The sequence below is a fragment of the Heterodontus francisci genome, chromosome 37, assembly GCF_036365525.1.
Source record: "Heterodontus francisci isolate sHetFra1 chromosome 37, sHetFra1.hap1, whole genome shotgun sequence".
NCBI classification, from domain to species: Eukaryota; Metazoa; Chordata; class Chondrichthyes; order Heterodontiformes; family Heterodontidae; genus Heterodontus; species Heterodontus francisci.
Genome location: NC_090407.1, coordinates 4,318,549 through 4,336,143, shown reverse-complemented (window position 1 = coordinate 4,336,143; position 17,595 = coordinate 4,318,549). Strand labels below are relative to the sequence as shown.

At 42.1% G+C, this 17,595-nt stretch overlaps 1 protein-coding gene across 7 annotated transcripts in view; it reads right to left on the bottom strand.

Annotated features, from left to right (window-relative positions):
• Positions 1–17,595, bottom strand: part of si:ch73-236j9.2 (solute carrier family 35 member E2A) — a 113,767-nt gene that overhangs the window by 24,189 nt on the left and 71,983 nt on the right. For 2 of the 7 annotated variants that reach the window (XM_068016870.1, XM_068016869.1), the window contains exons 3-4: positions 8,786–9,319; positions 2,792–2,927 (exon numbers count right to left, since the gene is read on the bottom strand). In XM_068016870.1, coding sequence (XP_067872971.1) covers positions 2,792–2,927; positions 8,786–9,107 — 458 coding nt within the window. In that variant the 5' untranslated portion in view covers positions 9,108–9,319. Of the gene's footprint in view, positions 1–2,791; positions 2,928–8,785; positions 9,320–17,133; positions 17,537–17,595 lie in introns of those variants that run through there. The other 5 variants (XM_068016867.1, XM_068016865.1, XM_068016866.1 and 2 more) reach the window with 5 other exon arrangements.

Here is a 17,595-nt window from a genome sequence, read left to right as displayed (position 1 = left end):
CATCTCTTTCTCACAGAACTGAAGACCCATTGAAGACACATGAACCCCAAGAGAGAAAAGTCTCCTAGACTAAACAAGGTTTAAGAAGAATACTGCGCCCCAACGAAAAGCAAGACTACAATCAAGGACTACAGCGAGCTCGAAGCACGGTTAAAACCCCTCTTCAAAGATTGCCTCAAACTTTTTTACCTTATTTTTCTTCTGCTCTTTTCTGTCTCTATTTGCATATGTGTATTGCGTATGCATGCTAGCGTGGGGTGTGGCGTGTATCCGTAGGTGTTAACAGAATTAGAGTTTGAGTTTTAATAAATTTCATTTTTCTACTTTAAACCTAAGAAAGCCTGTTTATGCTCATTTCTAAGCCTTATAATTGGAAAGTGGTGAACAAGGATTCACCAAGGGGGAGCTCAAAACACTGTTTAAAAAGTTAAACCCTGTTACAATAAGACCAGGTGAAGACTAAAAGGGACCCTTGACACCTTTCGCATCTGGTCGTAACACTATGTTTTGCAGCAAGTTAAAAAACCTTGGTTTTGTTCTTTTTATAAAAAGTTTTGCTATAATCTATTGAAGTCTACAAGCTTAAGTTGAGGGCCAAAGATTAATCAAATGATTCACTATGATGAAGGGCTCAGACACTAAGTAACACATACGCTAAAAGTTAGGAAGTCAAGGATAAGAAGGGTACAGCCCATGTAAAGTGTTACACAGATGTGCAATAATTACTATAGAAGGTACTGAAGTGAATGGTGTTTCTTTTTAAATATAAAATAATAAGAGCCAGAGCACATAATGCAGATCAAACTATGATTTTAACAGCTAATAGATAAGGAGGAAAATGAAGATGGGAAATGAAGACAAGTGTTCGTATTAATAGAAAAATGTCATTAATCAACAAAATGTGTTTTTAGAGAGAAGCGAGAGAGTTGGAGAGGGGTCATGAGGAATCTGAAAGGGACCAGCTTGCAGAGCCTAATGGCTCTTTCCCATTGCTAGGTGTTATGATCTAATCCATTCAAAGGTTTAATTACATCATAAACTCAATAATTTGTCTACACACATCCATGCACATGGCTACACACAAAGTTACTTCTATAATGCCCAAACAACATGCCTCAGTTCAAACCTCAGAGGAGCAGCCCACCTCCATGAGTGATATTTCTTTAATTCCCCGCAAGAGCTGAATTTCTCTCAACCTGCCCCGAGAGGGACAGGGCGGGATATATGCCCCATTGCCAGACCCTGCTGCGACCGTGATCCAGTTTCTTGGGTGGGCCTCATTTACTATGCAGATGGGCTTCCAGCAGAATGAGGGAGATGGAGTCCACCACTGTCAGGCGAGGGAGATGTGGACTTTCTGTAGTGAAACCTGCTGCAGCAGCAGAAGGGACACGAGCTGATTTAAGGGACAGAAGAGGTCAAAGATCCGCAACAAAATTATGTTTTTCGGCTTGGAGTGAGCAACTGCCCAGGAGCTACTGCTTCCCCTCTCCTGGCAAGCACTGGGTTCAGTGAAAACAGCACTTAATGGTAGGCAACCAGATGGTTGCTGAACCATCTCTCTCCACTGTCATTCAATACAGCAGGGCAGCAGGCTGCTAGGGTATGTGGGAAGGAAACTTGAGCTTGGGGTATGGATGCAGCAGTAAGCCATCCAGCCCAATTTTCCCCATTTTCTGCTGCCCTTGCCCGCTAGGAACTGGATTAAGACTGTCCAAACCTAGTTCACACAAACAACAGACTAGATGACTTTTATCTCTCAATCTGGGCTAGAATCGAATCCAAGTCCCAGAGGAGAAAAGGCAGTGTTACATAACTACACTCCAGTCAAACTTCTGCCTACTTCAAAACTATTTTCTCTCAAATTTTCTTCTCTCCTTCGGATATATGGTTTTAAAAAGGGAAATAGCCTTGACAGCACATGTTGATAAACAGCTGAGCTCAATCATGTCCTCCTCTGGTATCCACATTCATGTAAATGAAAAGCAGGAACCCAGGCAAACTTTCCCTAATATAGTCCAAGATTACTGAGGTCAAATTTAACACCCTTAACCTCACTCAGCTGTTATCTCAGGACAGACCAGCAATTAAACCTGGAACCATTTTTTGGTCTGTGTCTCAGTACCACACATAATAGCGAATTTAGCCACTGAGCCATTGGGTGAGTTTAACTTTCTCTTTTGTGAATTTTGCTTTCGAGTTATTACTTTCCATTACCCCCATCATTTTTCTTACTCCCATAAGAATCTTGCTGTGCAACTTACACAACATTAAAATGTTAACGTAAAAGATAAACATTAAGCCAGGGTTATTATAGGATCTATCAACAGGATGATTGCATATTTAAATACAGCACAGTTTCACTAGGACAAAACTTTGAGTACATTGTGAGGATACAAGGAAAACCTTCAGCACATTTTCAAATCCAGATGTTTATGTCACTACGATGCAATCATCTAAAATTAAAGATCACTTTCCCAGTTATTGAATTGGGATGATGAAAGCCATGAATGAATTTTTAAAAAGTCCTACTTTGGGTGGAATATTTGACAACTTAACTATTAATGCTCAGCTAAGTAACAGCTGATTTGCAGAGACTAAGGTGCTTCTACACAAAGAGAGGTTCTTTTTAAATTAATTTCCAATTATACAGCAACCAGCCTGGTGCAGGTTTCCTGCTTACCTTATACACCCAAGGGTGGCACACACAAACCTAAACAGAGCAGTACATAATAAAATAAAAATAGGATTGGTTGATTGACCAATACAATTCACCTCTTCTCCAGCTCACCTCATTAATCCTACAAAGAACATAATCATAAGGAAGTTTGGTGGATATTCAGCTCGGGTTTTATGCTGATACAAACAACATGGGATGTACATTTTGAAACAACCAATCACAGTGGTTGTAAGTATCTGAACAGCACCTGCAAAAGTCGGACACAGCAACAAAAGATGATCAAGGATTAGTACAAGCACCACTTGTCAATCTTCATTAATCAAGAATTCAGTATTAAATTAGTGGTCAAAGCACGAATTCTGAACTCGTCGGCCATAAACAGCAGTGAAGTTGACATTGACGGAGAAAGAAAAGGAAGTTTCTAGATTTAAGACAGACATTTCTAATACAAATAAAACAGGTCTGTAGTATCCAACATCACAGTGACCCCAAAACAAGCACTGAACTAGTATTTCTGCGGTTAAAAATGTAATTTCCAAATACAGTCTTTTTAGCATAAATACATTTTTTTTAATGGATCTGACAGCATTTGTGGAGAAAGAAACAGAGTTAATGGGGGGAATTTTATGCTCTCCTCTGCATCGGGTTTGAAGGTGGGGAGAGCATATAATCGGGTGGAATGGTGGCAGGGGGCACCTTCCCACCTTCACCCAAATTAAGTCCAGGGCAGATAAGCCTTCCTGCCCCGCCAATTGAGCCTCCTTAAGTGGGCAATTAATGCTCAATTAAGGACTTTATCCCACCACCACCGGAATTGGCCCAGCGACAGGTGGGCCAATCACCACACGGGAAGCATGCCAAGCGAACCCAAGCAGGTTGCTTGCTGGCTCAGGAGTGGGGTGGGGATGGTCCCTCATTAAAAGGTATAGTACCTGAACAAGGGACCCAGCATTGGGAAGGGGAAGCCCGCTGACAGCCAACTCTGCCCTTGTTGCCAACCCCCATACACCCCTCCCCCACAGCCCCCACCCTGTGAAACACCTCCCATTGTGACATACCTGTGGCCTGGTTCCAGAGCCTCGGGTGAGTACTCTACCGGCAGCTGCCATTGCCTCTGCAGTGGCGCTGCTCAGTTAAATAGCTGCCGGCCTCTAATTCGCTGATAGCTCTCAGCAGGCAGGTTTTCCGTCGCCAGGGTCCTCAATGCCAGAGAAGGCCCACCACTGTCCACTTAAGTGCCTAATTAGCACTTGATTTTGGCAGGCCTTCCCTAGAGGAAGCAACACGGGGCTCTCGTCACACTTTTCTGGTCGAGATCCCCGTCGCCAAGACAAAAGTGTAAGCAGATAGAGGAATTCTGGATCAGGATTATTGATCTGGAAGCCGAACTGCAAACACTGCGCAACATAAGGGAGGAGGAGAAATGCCTGGACACTTTGTTCCGGAGGACAGTCACACCTCTTAGAACAGGGTCATCTATTTTGGTCTGCAGTGAGGGACAGGAGGATGTGACCATGAGTGAGGCAGGTAAAGAGACCGAGCAGACAGTAGTGGAGGAGCCTCAGACTTTACAATTGTCAAACAGGTTTGAGGTGCTCTCAACCTATGTGGATGAAAGAGAGGTCTGCAAGGTGAATATGCAGATTGGCCATGGCACTGTGGTACAGGAAGCTATTCAAGTGGGGGGAGCAAAAAGGAATGTAGTGGTAGTAGGGGATAGTATAGTGAGAGGGATTGACACCGTCCTGTGCAGCCGAGAGCGCGAGTCCAGAAGAGTGTGTTGCCTGCCCAGTGCCAGGGTTTGGGACATCTGCTCAAAGCTGGACAGAAACTTGGAGTGGGAGCGGGAGTATCCAGCTGTCGTGGTCCATGTAGGTACCAACGACATAAGTAGGACTAGGAAAGAGGTTCTGCTTAGACAATATGACGAGTTAGGCAACAAATTGAAGAGCAGAACCTCAAGGGTAATAATCTCTGGATTACCTGAGCCATGTGCCAATTGGCAGAGGGCACATAAGATTAGAGAAATGAATGCATAGCTCAAAGGGTGGTGTGGGAGAAGTGGGTTTCGGTTCGTGGGGCACTAGCACCAGTACTGGGGAAAGTGGGGGCTGTACCGCTGGGATGGGTCTGCACCTGAACAGTGCTGTGATCAGTCTTCTAGCAAACAGTACAACTAGGGAAGTAGAGAGGGCTTTAAACTAAACAAGGGGGGAGAGGGATCAAGCTCGGGTAGATGTAGCAAATCAAGGAGTAGAGTCAAGGCAGGAGAGCAGAATAGTAATATGGGAAATGAAAGTCAGAGAATGGCAGGAAGGGACAGAGAGAAAAAAACCTAAGAACACACCAACAGTCAAGACTAGATGTTACAAAGATAACAAAAAGACAAAACCAAAGGCTCTATATCTGAATGAACGTAGCATTTATAACAAAGTAGATGAACTGATAGCGCACACTGAAATAAATAAATACAATCTGATAGCCATTACAGAGATATGGCTTCAGGATGACAAGGATTGGATCCTCAATATTGAGGGGTATATAACATTCAAGAATAGGAAGCTAGGTAAAGGTGGAGGGGTAGCACTGTTAATCAAGGATGACGTTGGTGCAATAGTTAGAGATGACCTTGGTTCAGGAGATCAGGATGTAGAATCGATTTAGGTGCAGATGAGGAATAGTAGGGGAAAGAAGTCACTAGTGGGAGTGGCCTACAGGCCCCCTAACAGTAACCACAATGTAGGACAAAGTATCCAAGAAGAAATATTGTGTGATAAAGGGACAGCAATAATTGTAGGTGATTTTAATTTACATATAAACGAGAAAAATCAGACTGACAATAGTGGCCTGGATAAGGAGTTCATAGAATACCTTTGAGATAGTTTCTTAAAGCAGCACATTCTGGAACCAACCAGAGAGCAGGTTATATTAGACTTGGTATTGTGAAACGTGACAGGATTAATTAATGACCTCAGAGTAAAGGCACCTCTTGGCAGCTGCAACCACAATATGATTGAACTTTACATCCAGTTTGAAAGAGAGAGGAGTGGGTCGAAGACTAGAATTTTAAACTTAAATAACGGCAACTATGTGGGCATGAAAGCTGGGCTAGCTGAAGTGAGCTGGGTTACTAGGCTAGGAGATAGATCAATAGAGAAGCAGTGGCAGACATTTAAGGGGATATTTCAAAATACTCAGAGTAAGTATATTCCTACTATAAAGAAAAGTTCTAAGGGGAGGACCCACCATTTGTGGTTAACTAAAGAAGTTAAGAAAAGCATCAAACTTAAGGAAAAAGCATATAATTGTGCAAAGATGAGTGGCAGGTCAGATGATCAGTCAGTATATCAAGAATGGTAGAGAATGACTAAAAGGTCAATTAGCAGAAAGAAATTAGAATGAGAGGAAGCTAGCTAGAAATGTAAAAATGGATAGCATGAGTTTCTACAGGTATCTAAAAAGGAAAAGAGTAAGTAAAGTGAATGTTGGTCCTCGAGAGAGTGAGAATGGGGAGTTAATATAAGATAATAAGGAGATGACAGATGAAATGAATAAATATTTTGCTTCTGTCTTCACTATAGAGGATACAAAAAACATTCCAGTAATAGCTGTAAATCAGCAGGTGGAAGGAAGAGAGGAACTTGGTGAAATTACAATCCCCAGGGAAGCGGTACTGACCAAACTAACGGAGCTGTGGGCTGACAAGTACCCGGGTCCTGATGGGCTTCATCCCAGAGTCTTAAAAGAGGTGGTTAATGAGGTAGATGTGTTGGTGTTAATTTTTCAAAATTGACTAGATTCCGGAAAGATTCCATCAGACTGAAAAGTAGCAACTATAACCCCTCTATTCAAGAAAGGTGGGTGGGGGTGGGGAGGCAGAAAACAGGTAACTATAGGCCAGTTAGCTTAACGGCTGTCACAGGGAAGGTGTTAGAATCGATCATTAAGGAGGCAGTAGCTGGGCACTCAGAAAAACTCAAGATAATCAGGAATAGTCAGCATGGTTTTAGAGTCATAGAGAGATATAGCACTGAAACAGGCCCTTCGGCCCACCGAGTCTATGCCAACCATCAACCACCCATTTATACTAATCCTACATTAATCCCATATTCCCTACCAGATCCCCACCTTCCCTCAATTCTCCTACCACCTACCTACACTAGAGGCAATTTACAATGGCCAATTTACCTATCAACCTGCAAGTCTTTGGTCGTGGGAGGAAACCGGAGCACCCGGCGGAAACCCACGCGGTCACAGGGAGAACTTGCAAACTCCGCACAGGCAGTACCCAGAATTGAACCTGGGTCACTGGAGCTGTGAGAAAGGGAAATCATGTTTAACTAATTTATTGGAGTTCTTTGAAAGAGTAACATGTGCCATGGATAAAGGGGAGCCTTGGCTTTCCAGAAGGCATTTGACAAGCTGCCACATCAAAGGTTATTCTGCAAAGTAGGAGCTCATGGTGTAGGGGGTAACATATTAGCATGGACAGAAGATTGGCTGGCTAGCAGAAAATAGAGAGTATGCATAAATGGGTCCTTTTCTGATTGCAGGACTCCACTCATCACATCCTGCCAGAGGGGTGTTCTGGGGCCTCAACATTTTGCAATTTATATCAATGATTTAGATGACAGGAGCGATGGCATGGTAGCTAAATTTGCAGATGACACAAAGATAGGTAGGAAAGTATGTTGTGAAGAGGACATAAGGAGGTTGCAGACTGATATAGATAGGTTAAGTGAGTGGGCAAAAATCTGGCAGATGGAGTACAATGTGGGAAAATGTGAAGTTGTTCACTTTGGCAGGAGGAATAAAAAAGCAGAGTATTTCTTAAACAGAGAACGACTGCAGAATTCCAAGATGCAGAGGGCACTAGGTGTTCTAGTGCATGAGTTGCAAAAGGTTAGTATGCAGGTACAGCAAGTATTAAAGAAGGCTAATGGAATGCCATCCTTTATTATGAGAGGAATTGAAAATAAAAGTAAGGATATTATGCTTCAGTTATATAGGGCATTGGTGAGGCCACATTATTTCTTATTTAAGGAAGGATGTGAATGCGTTGGAGGCAGTTCAGAGGAGGTTTACTAGATTGATACCTGGAATGAGCAGGTTGTCTTATGAGGAAAGGTTGAACAAACTGGGCTTGTTTTCACTGGAATTTAGAAGAGTGAGGGTAGACTTGATTGAAGTAAGAAAGATCATTAACAGTCTTGACAGGGTGAATGTGGAGGGGATGTTTCCTCTTGTGGGTGAGTCCAGAACTAGGGGCACTGTTTGAAAATTAGGGGTTGCCCTTTTGGGACAGAGACGAGGAGAATTTTTTTTCTCTCAGAGGGTTGTGTGACTTTGGAATTCTCTGCCTCAAAAGGTGGTGGAGGCGGGGTCATTGAAAACTTTGAAGGCGGAGGTAGATAGATTCTTGTTAGGCAAGGGAATCATAGATTATCAGGGGTAGATAGGAGTGTGGAATTCGAGACAGAAACAGATCAGCCATGCTCTTATTAAATGGCGGAGCAGGCTCGACAGAATGAATGGCCTACTTCTGCTAATTCGTAAGGTATGGGCATAAACTCTCAGCCACTATTTCAAGTTGATGACCTTTCATCAGAACTCCAAGTTGAAATGTTTTTTTCTCCACAGATGCTGCCAGATCTGCTGAGTATTTGCAGCATTTTCTGTTTTTATTTCAGATTTCCAGCATCTGCATTATTTTGCTCTTGTACATTTTTCTACGTTTTGATGGTAGAGGAAACCACCATAAAAAGAATATACAATAGCACAACTATTCCTTCTGTAAAAATACATCTTCTAAGTTGTAAGAGGTCAGCAAAGAAAAATGGCATCATTCATTTTGACTTTGACTTCATATACAATTGTAATTTCAGGAAATTATAATGAATATATAAATAATGCCTTGGACATGGGTGGGGAGTAGATTGCACCCAGCATATACAGACTTTTAAAAACAAGTCATTTAATTCAAAGCTACTTATTATGTAAGTAAAGTCAGAATGGGGAGCTAGCCAGAGTTAGGCCCAGAACGGTCAGTATGAAAACAGTAATACATCAACACTAAAGATACATTTAAGAGTATTAGATATTTACCCAGCACTCCTGGTTCTCCTTCCAACAAAGTCAAGATGTATTTGTTGAGGAAAAGTGTACAGAAACTGAAAAAATACCAGAGGCTGAGGTACAACATGGCCTTCGTACTCCAAACTCCAGAGTTTGATTCAATCACTGTAGTCTCTGTGATGGTAATTTTTAACACATTTTCATCTGTGCAGCTGTCACTTCTTGTAATTACAATACTTTCATTCCTATTCAAAAGGGAACGACGGCCTGGAAAGTTCTTTTCTTTTGCCGGCTTTTCATCAGGAGGCTTTTTATTGTCTGGCAGAAGATGGGAATTCTCAGTTAGAGACATGCTCTAGCTAGCAGTCTGCGGCTTGGTCGGTTACTGAAAGCTTATGTCTAAAATGTACAGTAGGACAAAATGGTCACTCTGCCAATAACATAAAGCCAAGAAAGGTTGATGTATAAGGCTCTGTTCATGTCAGATGTATAATTTGGTCACCAACCAGTTCCTGCAGCATTGGTAATTTCCACCTTATTAATAGCACAACATCCAATCAGCAGCTGAAAGCAAAGAAAAAAGTTTGTTTTAAAAATTAACCAGCAAGAATATGTAATTTATAATGTGTCGTATGTGAAAATTGCCTTTTTGTGTTCTTGCCTTTTCTGATGTTCTATTAAGCATTTAAATCCAAACAGGTTTAAAAGTTAAAAACTGCATTAGTTGGACGGCTCTGACAGCTCTCTTGCCATGCTATGGACCAAGGAACTCAGATAAATTTCCTTTACCTTAGTTGAAACTAGTCAGTTGAGAATTTCAGCCACCCTTTTCTCCACAGAGATGGTTGGGGAAGGAGCGTGGAATTCCTGGAGATGAATGTCTCCAATCATCAGGGGCCTAATGAGGTTTCCATCGCTCCCGATACTGATGACGGCTCCATTGCTTCCTTGCCACTCCTGCTGCTTGGGCCTCAGCAGCGCTGCAACTGGTCACACAGTCAGGGCTGCTGGCCTCCTTTGTCGAGGGTTGCATTGTGCAGCTCCCACCTCCAGAACTCGCCCGCCGTCCCTAATTGAATGGCGAACGCGGAGGCGACCTACAAATTGGCTACCTCCACTAAAATTCTGCTGGAAGGTGCACTGGCGTCACAAGTGGGTACATGACCCAGAAATGAACTCAACATTGGGTTCCCGATGCTCATGGCAAAATTCAGCCCACAGTGTCAGCTGTGGCTGAGGTGGTAGCACTCTTGCTTCTGTGTCTTTAGGTTCTGGGTTCAAGTCCCAATCCGGGATTTGAGCACAAAAAAATCAAGGCCGACACTCCAGTGCAGTACTGAAGTAGTGCTGCACTGTTGGAGCTGCTGTCTTTTGGATGAGACGTTAAAACTGAGGCCCTGTCTGTCCTCGTTTAAAGATCCCATGGCACTATTTCAATGAAGAGCAGGGGATTATCCCCAGTGTCCTTGCCAATATTTATCCCTCAATCAATGTCATAGAAACAGATAATCTGGTCATTTATAACATTGCTGTTTGTAGGATCCTGCTGTGTTCTAATTGGCTGTCTTGTTTCTTACATTAGAAAAGTGACTATGCTTCTAAAGTATTTAATTGACAATAAAGCGTTATGAAATGTCCAGAGATCGTGAAAGGCAATAGAAATGCAAGTCTTTATTTCTTTTAAAATACTTCCTGTGCAAAGACTTTGAGGCACAGACATAGAGCAATGCACCAGAATTCTTTCATCCACCATTTTCCCAAGATTTCTCAATGACAACATGACATTTGAACATCTGCTATACCATGGTGGCAGCAATGGTGGGGTGTAGAGTGGGTCGGGTGTGGGAAGAGTGAAATCAAGGCAAAATAAGCTTCTCAGAAATGTATCATCTCTGTTCCACAGTAAACCTTCTGCTCAACAATCCAAATGTATTCTACTCTCTTTAACACAAAAACACCCAATCCCACAACAAAAATGGCCCACATACCATGAACCTTTTTGTGGAAAAAAAAGCACACCAAATAGCTGCTACTGTATTATAATAGTTGCAAATCAGGTTTTACAATCTGTTACTGCACAACATAATTTGATCAGTTTCCAGTTACCATAATGCCTCTGCACCAATTGGATAAATATACTTGACACATGCACTCCATCATTGATGCTGCTCATCAAAATGTTGAACTGGTTAAGTTATGAAAGGTCATCAACCTGAAATGTTAACCCTTGTTTCTCTCTCTCTGTCTCTCCACAGATGCTGCCAGATCTGTTAAGTATTTCCAACATTTTTAGTTTTTATTTCAGATTTCCAGCATCTCAGTATTTCGCTTGTGTGTTGAACAGGGTAGTCTGGTTTAATAATTGTGATCACTGAAAGCTGCATAATAGACGTTCAATCCACTTGCATTGCCCACCTATGCTAAATGGATAACATTTATTCATTCCAGTCGGCCTTAGGAGCGGCTTCCAAGTTACAGTATTAAGTCAAAAGCTCAGCAGACCCACTGACATTTCAGGGATGGGCTGTGCAAGGAAGACATCGTGGAGAACAGAACATCAGAAACAATAGTAATTCACCGTCAAAAAAGGAGGCAATAGAAAATTGGAGAAGAGGAAAGAATAGGAAAAAAATGGGGGAAAATGTCTTTATTTAAAAGAAAATCTGCAACGTGTTGCACAATAATCAGAATAAGTCAATTTAACCAGTGCAGTTCAAAAGGCTGGATGGAGATTGGAAAACGAGAGGGACGCGCTTCAATTGGGGACTTTTTATCTTCTGATACTACTCCATTTACATTGGTTAGCATATCGGCACATTAGTTTTCACAGGGGTAAATATACAGATAACTATACTTGTTCTAAAATACCACAACCTTTACACATAGCCATAAACCGAATTTAAACAGAAAGATAGCTGTATTATTGTACTGGGACACCTAGAGGTAGAATGTGAGAGTTCTCCCCATCGAGTTTATGTTGGGATTATTAAACAACTGTCTAACTGAATTAAATGCAAATATGTTTTGAAAGGGAAAACATCCCCCTTTTATATAAGAAAACCACTTCAAGTAAATTAAATTCCGAAATAAGCTGCTAGCACTGTAAAAGTAGCCCATTTATATTGCAGGATGCTGATCATGCCAGAAATGGGAGGAATAGGTCAGAAGTCAGCCAGATCTCCATCGGAAGGAAGGGTTATCAATGAGTGAGTTACATTGAGCTCCTCATACCTCCAAGTATTTGTTATTGCCTCTAGAGGGGCCAAGAAACACTGTGAGAGAGGCAATACTCAGCTGTTCCTCCAAAGACAGCAAGACTAGCAGTAGTAAATGTGAACAGCTGATGACGATAATGCGCTGCCATTTTTGAGAGCGATGGGTAGGCTCAGTACTCAGCCCAATGCAAATCAGCACTGCAGTTCACCTCACAAGCTGATACAGAATTACACCAGCACAGAAACGGCACCAGAAAATAAAATTACTAATAAACTGAACAATCCTTCCAGCAGCATGAATAGGGGTGGATGCCACAGTTTCAGTATGCTTTGGAACCAGTTCTAGTTTTATTACGAAGACAGCATATATGTACTCTTTTAGAACACATCTGCATTTAATCCCATTCGGTAGTATTTTAATTATTCCAATTGGACTCTACCAGAAATGTAAGAAAATATGCCAACAGCACTTCTGAGACTCTGGATTAGATTCAATAGAGAGTGACAGAATTCTCTGCCACATTGCATGTGGTTTTCAATATTATAATTGTGGCAAGTCAGCTTAGGATGTTCGAATGATCCATAATTATTCTGTTTCTTTCATAAACATAAATGAAGCAAATACATATTTAGTAAATTCAATACACTATTGTAAGCCAATGCATTAGTAGGCAATAGTCAATTGGTGGATTTCATGCATAGTACTCCAGCACTGATGTTTAGTTTGTTTTTCATCGCAAAGTGGGCAGCAAGTCAATAATGTTAGAGAACATTGGTTATTCAAAAATACTACAGAAGTCTGAAAGCATGGCAGAAACAGCAGGTATCAGTGACTCAAATTCAGTGGCATGACAAAACATGTCATGACACGCATCAATAAAACAAAACATTGCTGCGGACATGCTCCGGTGACCACCATTAGCATAACAGGGTATTTGACTACTAAATCAGGATTAAACCTTTAGTGTTCTATCTACAAATAGCAATTGTTCAAAGATCATTGGATCAATTATTTCCAAACACGCTGATAACAGAGGACAGTGCTTTCAAATAAAATGTAATCACTTGATTAACTAACTTGAATTTCAAAACTTTCAGTCTCAAACTTTTAGACTGCATTGAAAATTTAGCTACAAAGACAAAATAGAGCATTAAGCCATTTACTCCACTTAGCCAATAAAATCTCAAAGACTTGTATTTATATAGCATCTTTCATAACCTCAGCACATCCTAAAATGCAATGTGATAATGGCCAGATAATCTGTTTTCGTGATGTTGCTTGAGAAACAAATGTTGACCAGGACACAAGGGAAGAATTCCCCTGATCTGCAAAATAGTGTCATAGGATCTTTGACATTTTTCCTCAAAAATATGCTTTATTCATAAAATTTGAAAAAGCACATTACATAACAGTTCATATTTGGCATTACATGAAGTGCAATACAGATCAGCTTTTTCAATATAGTACATGAGGTAGCTCACTACACTTGCCTTTACAGATTATTATATTTACAATGTACATTTACATTTTGTGTTAGACATTCTCTGGTGCATACAACCCAAGGGGTTTTACACTGTTTCCAGCCCTTTGGCGTACTATGACAGGAGGGCCTTAGACTGTGGCCTTTCTGGCATAGGATCTTTGACATCCACCCAAGAGGACAGAGTTTAACATTTCCTCTAAAAGACTGCACCTTGACAACGCAGCAGTCTCAGCACTGCATGGCAATGTCAGCTTAAACTTTGTGTTCAATTCTCTAGAGTAGGATTTTAACCCAAGGATCAATATCAGCAAATTTTGAAAAGACAACACTCAGCTTCATTAAGGATTGTAGACGTTACACATGAAGAACTCATTTACCACACACTAGAAAAACATATCTAAAACTTGAATATATTTGCATATACACCATTTATGCTTAAAGTATTTCTCACTTGAATATTTCATTGTTCATAATTTAGTTACAATAATCTTGTATTATTTACTAAGGTTCTTTAGGAAAGCATTTATATAACCCCTATCACAATCTGTTGCCTGCCACAAAGCACTTCCTATGCAATGAACTATTATGAAATTAAATCACTGAGATAGGCAAATATGCCATTTTGCACTCAGCATGGTCCCCAAACAGTAATTATATTAATGACCAGTTAATCCATTTTTGATGGCATTGGATGAAGGAAGGACATTGGTCAGGGTAACAGGAAAACATGCCAATCTTCTTCAAATAGTGCCATAAAATCTTCATTGTCCATCTGAACAACCAGAACAGATAGGTTTAACAGTTCAACTGAAGGACTGTACTTCAGACAATGCAGTACACCCTCACTCACTCATTAATTAACTGGGTAAGTTACTCTTCAGAAGAAGGAATTTTCCTCCACACAAGATCAGGGGGCAGGTTGTTCAACTTTGCCCATCTTAGAGCGAAGACCAAAGTACAGAAGGTCCTCATCAGGGAACTCCTCTTTGCTGATGATGCTGCATTAACATCCCACACAGAAGAGTGTGTGCAGAGACTCATCGACAGGGTTGTGGCAGCCTGCAACAAATTTGGCCTAACCATCAGCCTCAAGAAAACGATCATGGGACAGGACATCAGAAATGCTCCATCAATATCGGCTATCATGGTCTGGAAGTGATTCAAGAGTTCACCTACCTAGGCTCAACTATCACCAGTAACCTGTCTCTTGATGCAGAAATCAACAAGCGCATGGGAAAGACGTCCGCTGCTATGTCCAGACTGGCCAAGAGAGTGTGGGAAAATGGCACACTGACACGAAACACAAAGGTCCGAGTGTATCAAGCCTGTGTCTTCAGTACCTTGCTCTACGGCAGCAAGGCCTGGACAACGTATGTCAGCCAAGAGCGGCGTCTCAATTCATTCCATCTTCGATGCCTCCGGAGAATTCTTGGCATCAGGTGACAGCACCGTATCTCCAACGCAGAAGTCCTCGAGGCGGCCAACATCCCCAGCATATACACCCTACTGAGCCAGCGGTACTTGAGATGGCTTGGCCATGTGAGTAGCATGGAAGATGGCAGGATCCCCAAGGACGCATTGTACAACAAGTTTGTCACTAGTATCAGACCCACCGGCCGCCCAGATCTCCGCTTTAAAGACATCTACAAACGCAACATGAAATCCTGTGACATTGACTTTTCTGTAACAATTTAATAACAACTGAAAAGCTTGTTCGGTCATTTCAAAGGGCAGTTAAGAGTCAACCACATTGCTGTGGGTTTGGAGTCACATGTAGGCCAGACCAGTTAAGGATGGCAGATTTCCTTCCCTAAAGAACTAAAAGTCATTAGTGAACCAGATGGGTTTTTACAACAATCCTGTAGTTTCATGAATATCTAGCATTTTATTCCAATATTAGTTAATTGAATTTAAATTTCCCCTAGTTGTAATGGTGGGATTCAAACTCATGTCTCTAGAACATTAGTGCAGGCCTCTGGTTAACTAGTCCAGTAACTTTCCCACTATGCTACCGTCACCATAATTTGCTCCCATATCAGTGCACAGCAAAAGCTCATAAAAATGCACTAGACTTTCACCTAGCACAATACTTAAAATAGATTGTGCTGATTTTTTAAAAATCCACTTAACTGTTTAATTTGGAATTAGAATAGTTTTGCAGAATTTGAGATCATCTTTTAGTGAAGTAAACTAGTTTCATGTTACATTGTTCAAATGCACATGGGATACAAGGTAACTTGATAAGGTGGATTCAAACTTGGCTTAGCTGTAGGAGACAGAGAGTGATGACAGACGGCTGTTTTAGTGACTGGAAGCCAGTGTCCAGTGGCGTACCACAGGGATCTGTGCTGGGTCCCCTATTGTTTGTCATTTATATAAACGACATAGATGACTGTGGGGGGTAGGATCAGTAAGTTCGCGGATGACACAAAGATTGGCCGAGTTGTTAACAGTGAGGTTGAGTGTCTTGGGTTACAGGAAGATATAGACGAGATGGTCAAATGGGCAGAAAAGTGGCAGATGGAATTTAACGCTGAAAAGTGTGAGGTGATACACTTTGGAAGGAGTAATGTGACACGGAAGTATTCAATGAATGGCCTGACACTGGGAAGTTCCGAGGAACAAAGGGACCTTGGCGTGTTTGTCCATAGATCTCTGAAGGCAGAAGGGCAGGTTAATACGGTGGTGAAAAAGGCATATGGGACACTTGCCTTTATCAATCGAGGCATAGATTACAAAAGCAGGGAGGTCATGTTGGAGTTGTACAGAACTTTGGTAAGGCCACAGCTGGAGTACTGTGTGCAATTCTGGTCGCCACACTGTAGGAAGGATGTGATTGCATTGGAGGGGGTGCAGAGGCGATTCACCAGGATGTTGCCTGGGATGGAACATTTAAGCTATGAAGAGAGGTTGGATAGGCTTGGGTTGCTTTTGCTGGAGCAGAGAAGACTGAGGGGTGACCTGATCGAGGTGTACAAGATTATGAGGGGCATGGAGAGGGTGGATAGGGAGCAGCTGTTCCCCTTAGTTGAAGGGTCAGTTACAAGGGGTCACAAGTTTAAGGTGAGGGGCGGGAGGTTTAAGGGGGATTTGAGGAAGAACATTTTTACCCAGAGGGTGGTGACGGTCTGGAATGCCCTGCCTGGGAGGGTGGTAGATGAAGGTTGCCTCACATCCTTTAAAAAGTACCTGGATGAGCACTTGGCACGTCATAACATTCAAGGTTATGGACCAAGTGCTGGCAAATGAGATTAGGTAGACAGGTCAGGTGTTTTAATGCATCGGTGCAGACTCGATGGGCCAAAGGGCCTCTTCTGCACTGTATTATTCTGTGATAAAAGATGAGAAATCAGCAAAAAAAAGTTAATTTCATTAAGTTTTTTTTGGCCTCAGAGTTGAACATGTAGGCTCAACTGTTCGTGATTTTCTTCTGTGTTGCAGGTTTCTGATGCTCTCAGCCAAAGCACGGTACACAGGAGAAAAATAACCAATTGGGTATTTTTTTAGCAATTAATCGTGTACAAAAATCAAACTGAATTGTGTGAGGTGAGATTCAGTTATATTCTGGGGGAAAAAACGCACAAATCGACGTTTTCAAACACACCAGGGGATTAACCTACATAAAAGGTCATCCACCGTCTGGCGTGCAAGAGAAGTTACAGATTAGCCTTCTACTTACACTGCAAACTGTGGCATGCACTATTAAGAAAATAAATCACCGAAAGCATTTCTAACAGCACGAGTGCCGCAGGGTATCTGCCAGAGCTCACACAAGGAGACTGTCTGAAGCCTGCACTGGATTCAGCCCAGCTCACTGCCCCTCTCCGGTCCGCATCACGATCGCCCCTCTCCGGTCCGCATCACGATCGCCCCTCTCCGGTCCGCATCACGATCGCCCCTCTCCGGTCCGCATCATTCACTCACCCGTCGCTTCTCCTAACGGACAAAGGCCAGATCAGCCTCTCCCCAAACATTCTTAACCGCGCCTCACACATCGTTCTGTATTATACACACACATTTTGACGATAAAGCCTCCACTAACTGCTGTTTAACATAGTGAAGAGCAGCACCTACTGGCATACTGCGCCGCTGCAACCGTTAGGACAAAGAGCGTCAGGTGGCATCAAGAGTGTCCTCCCGC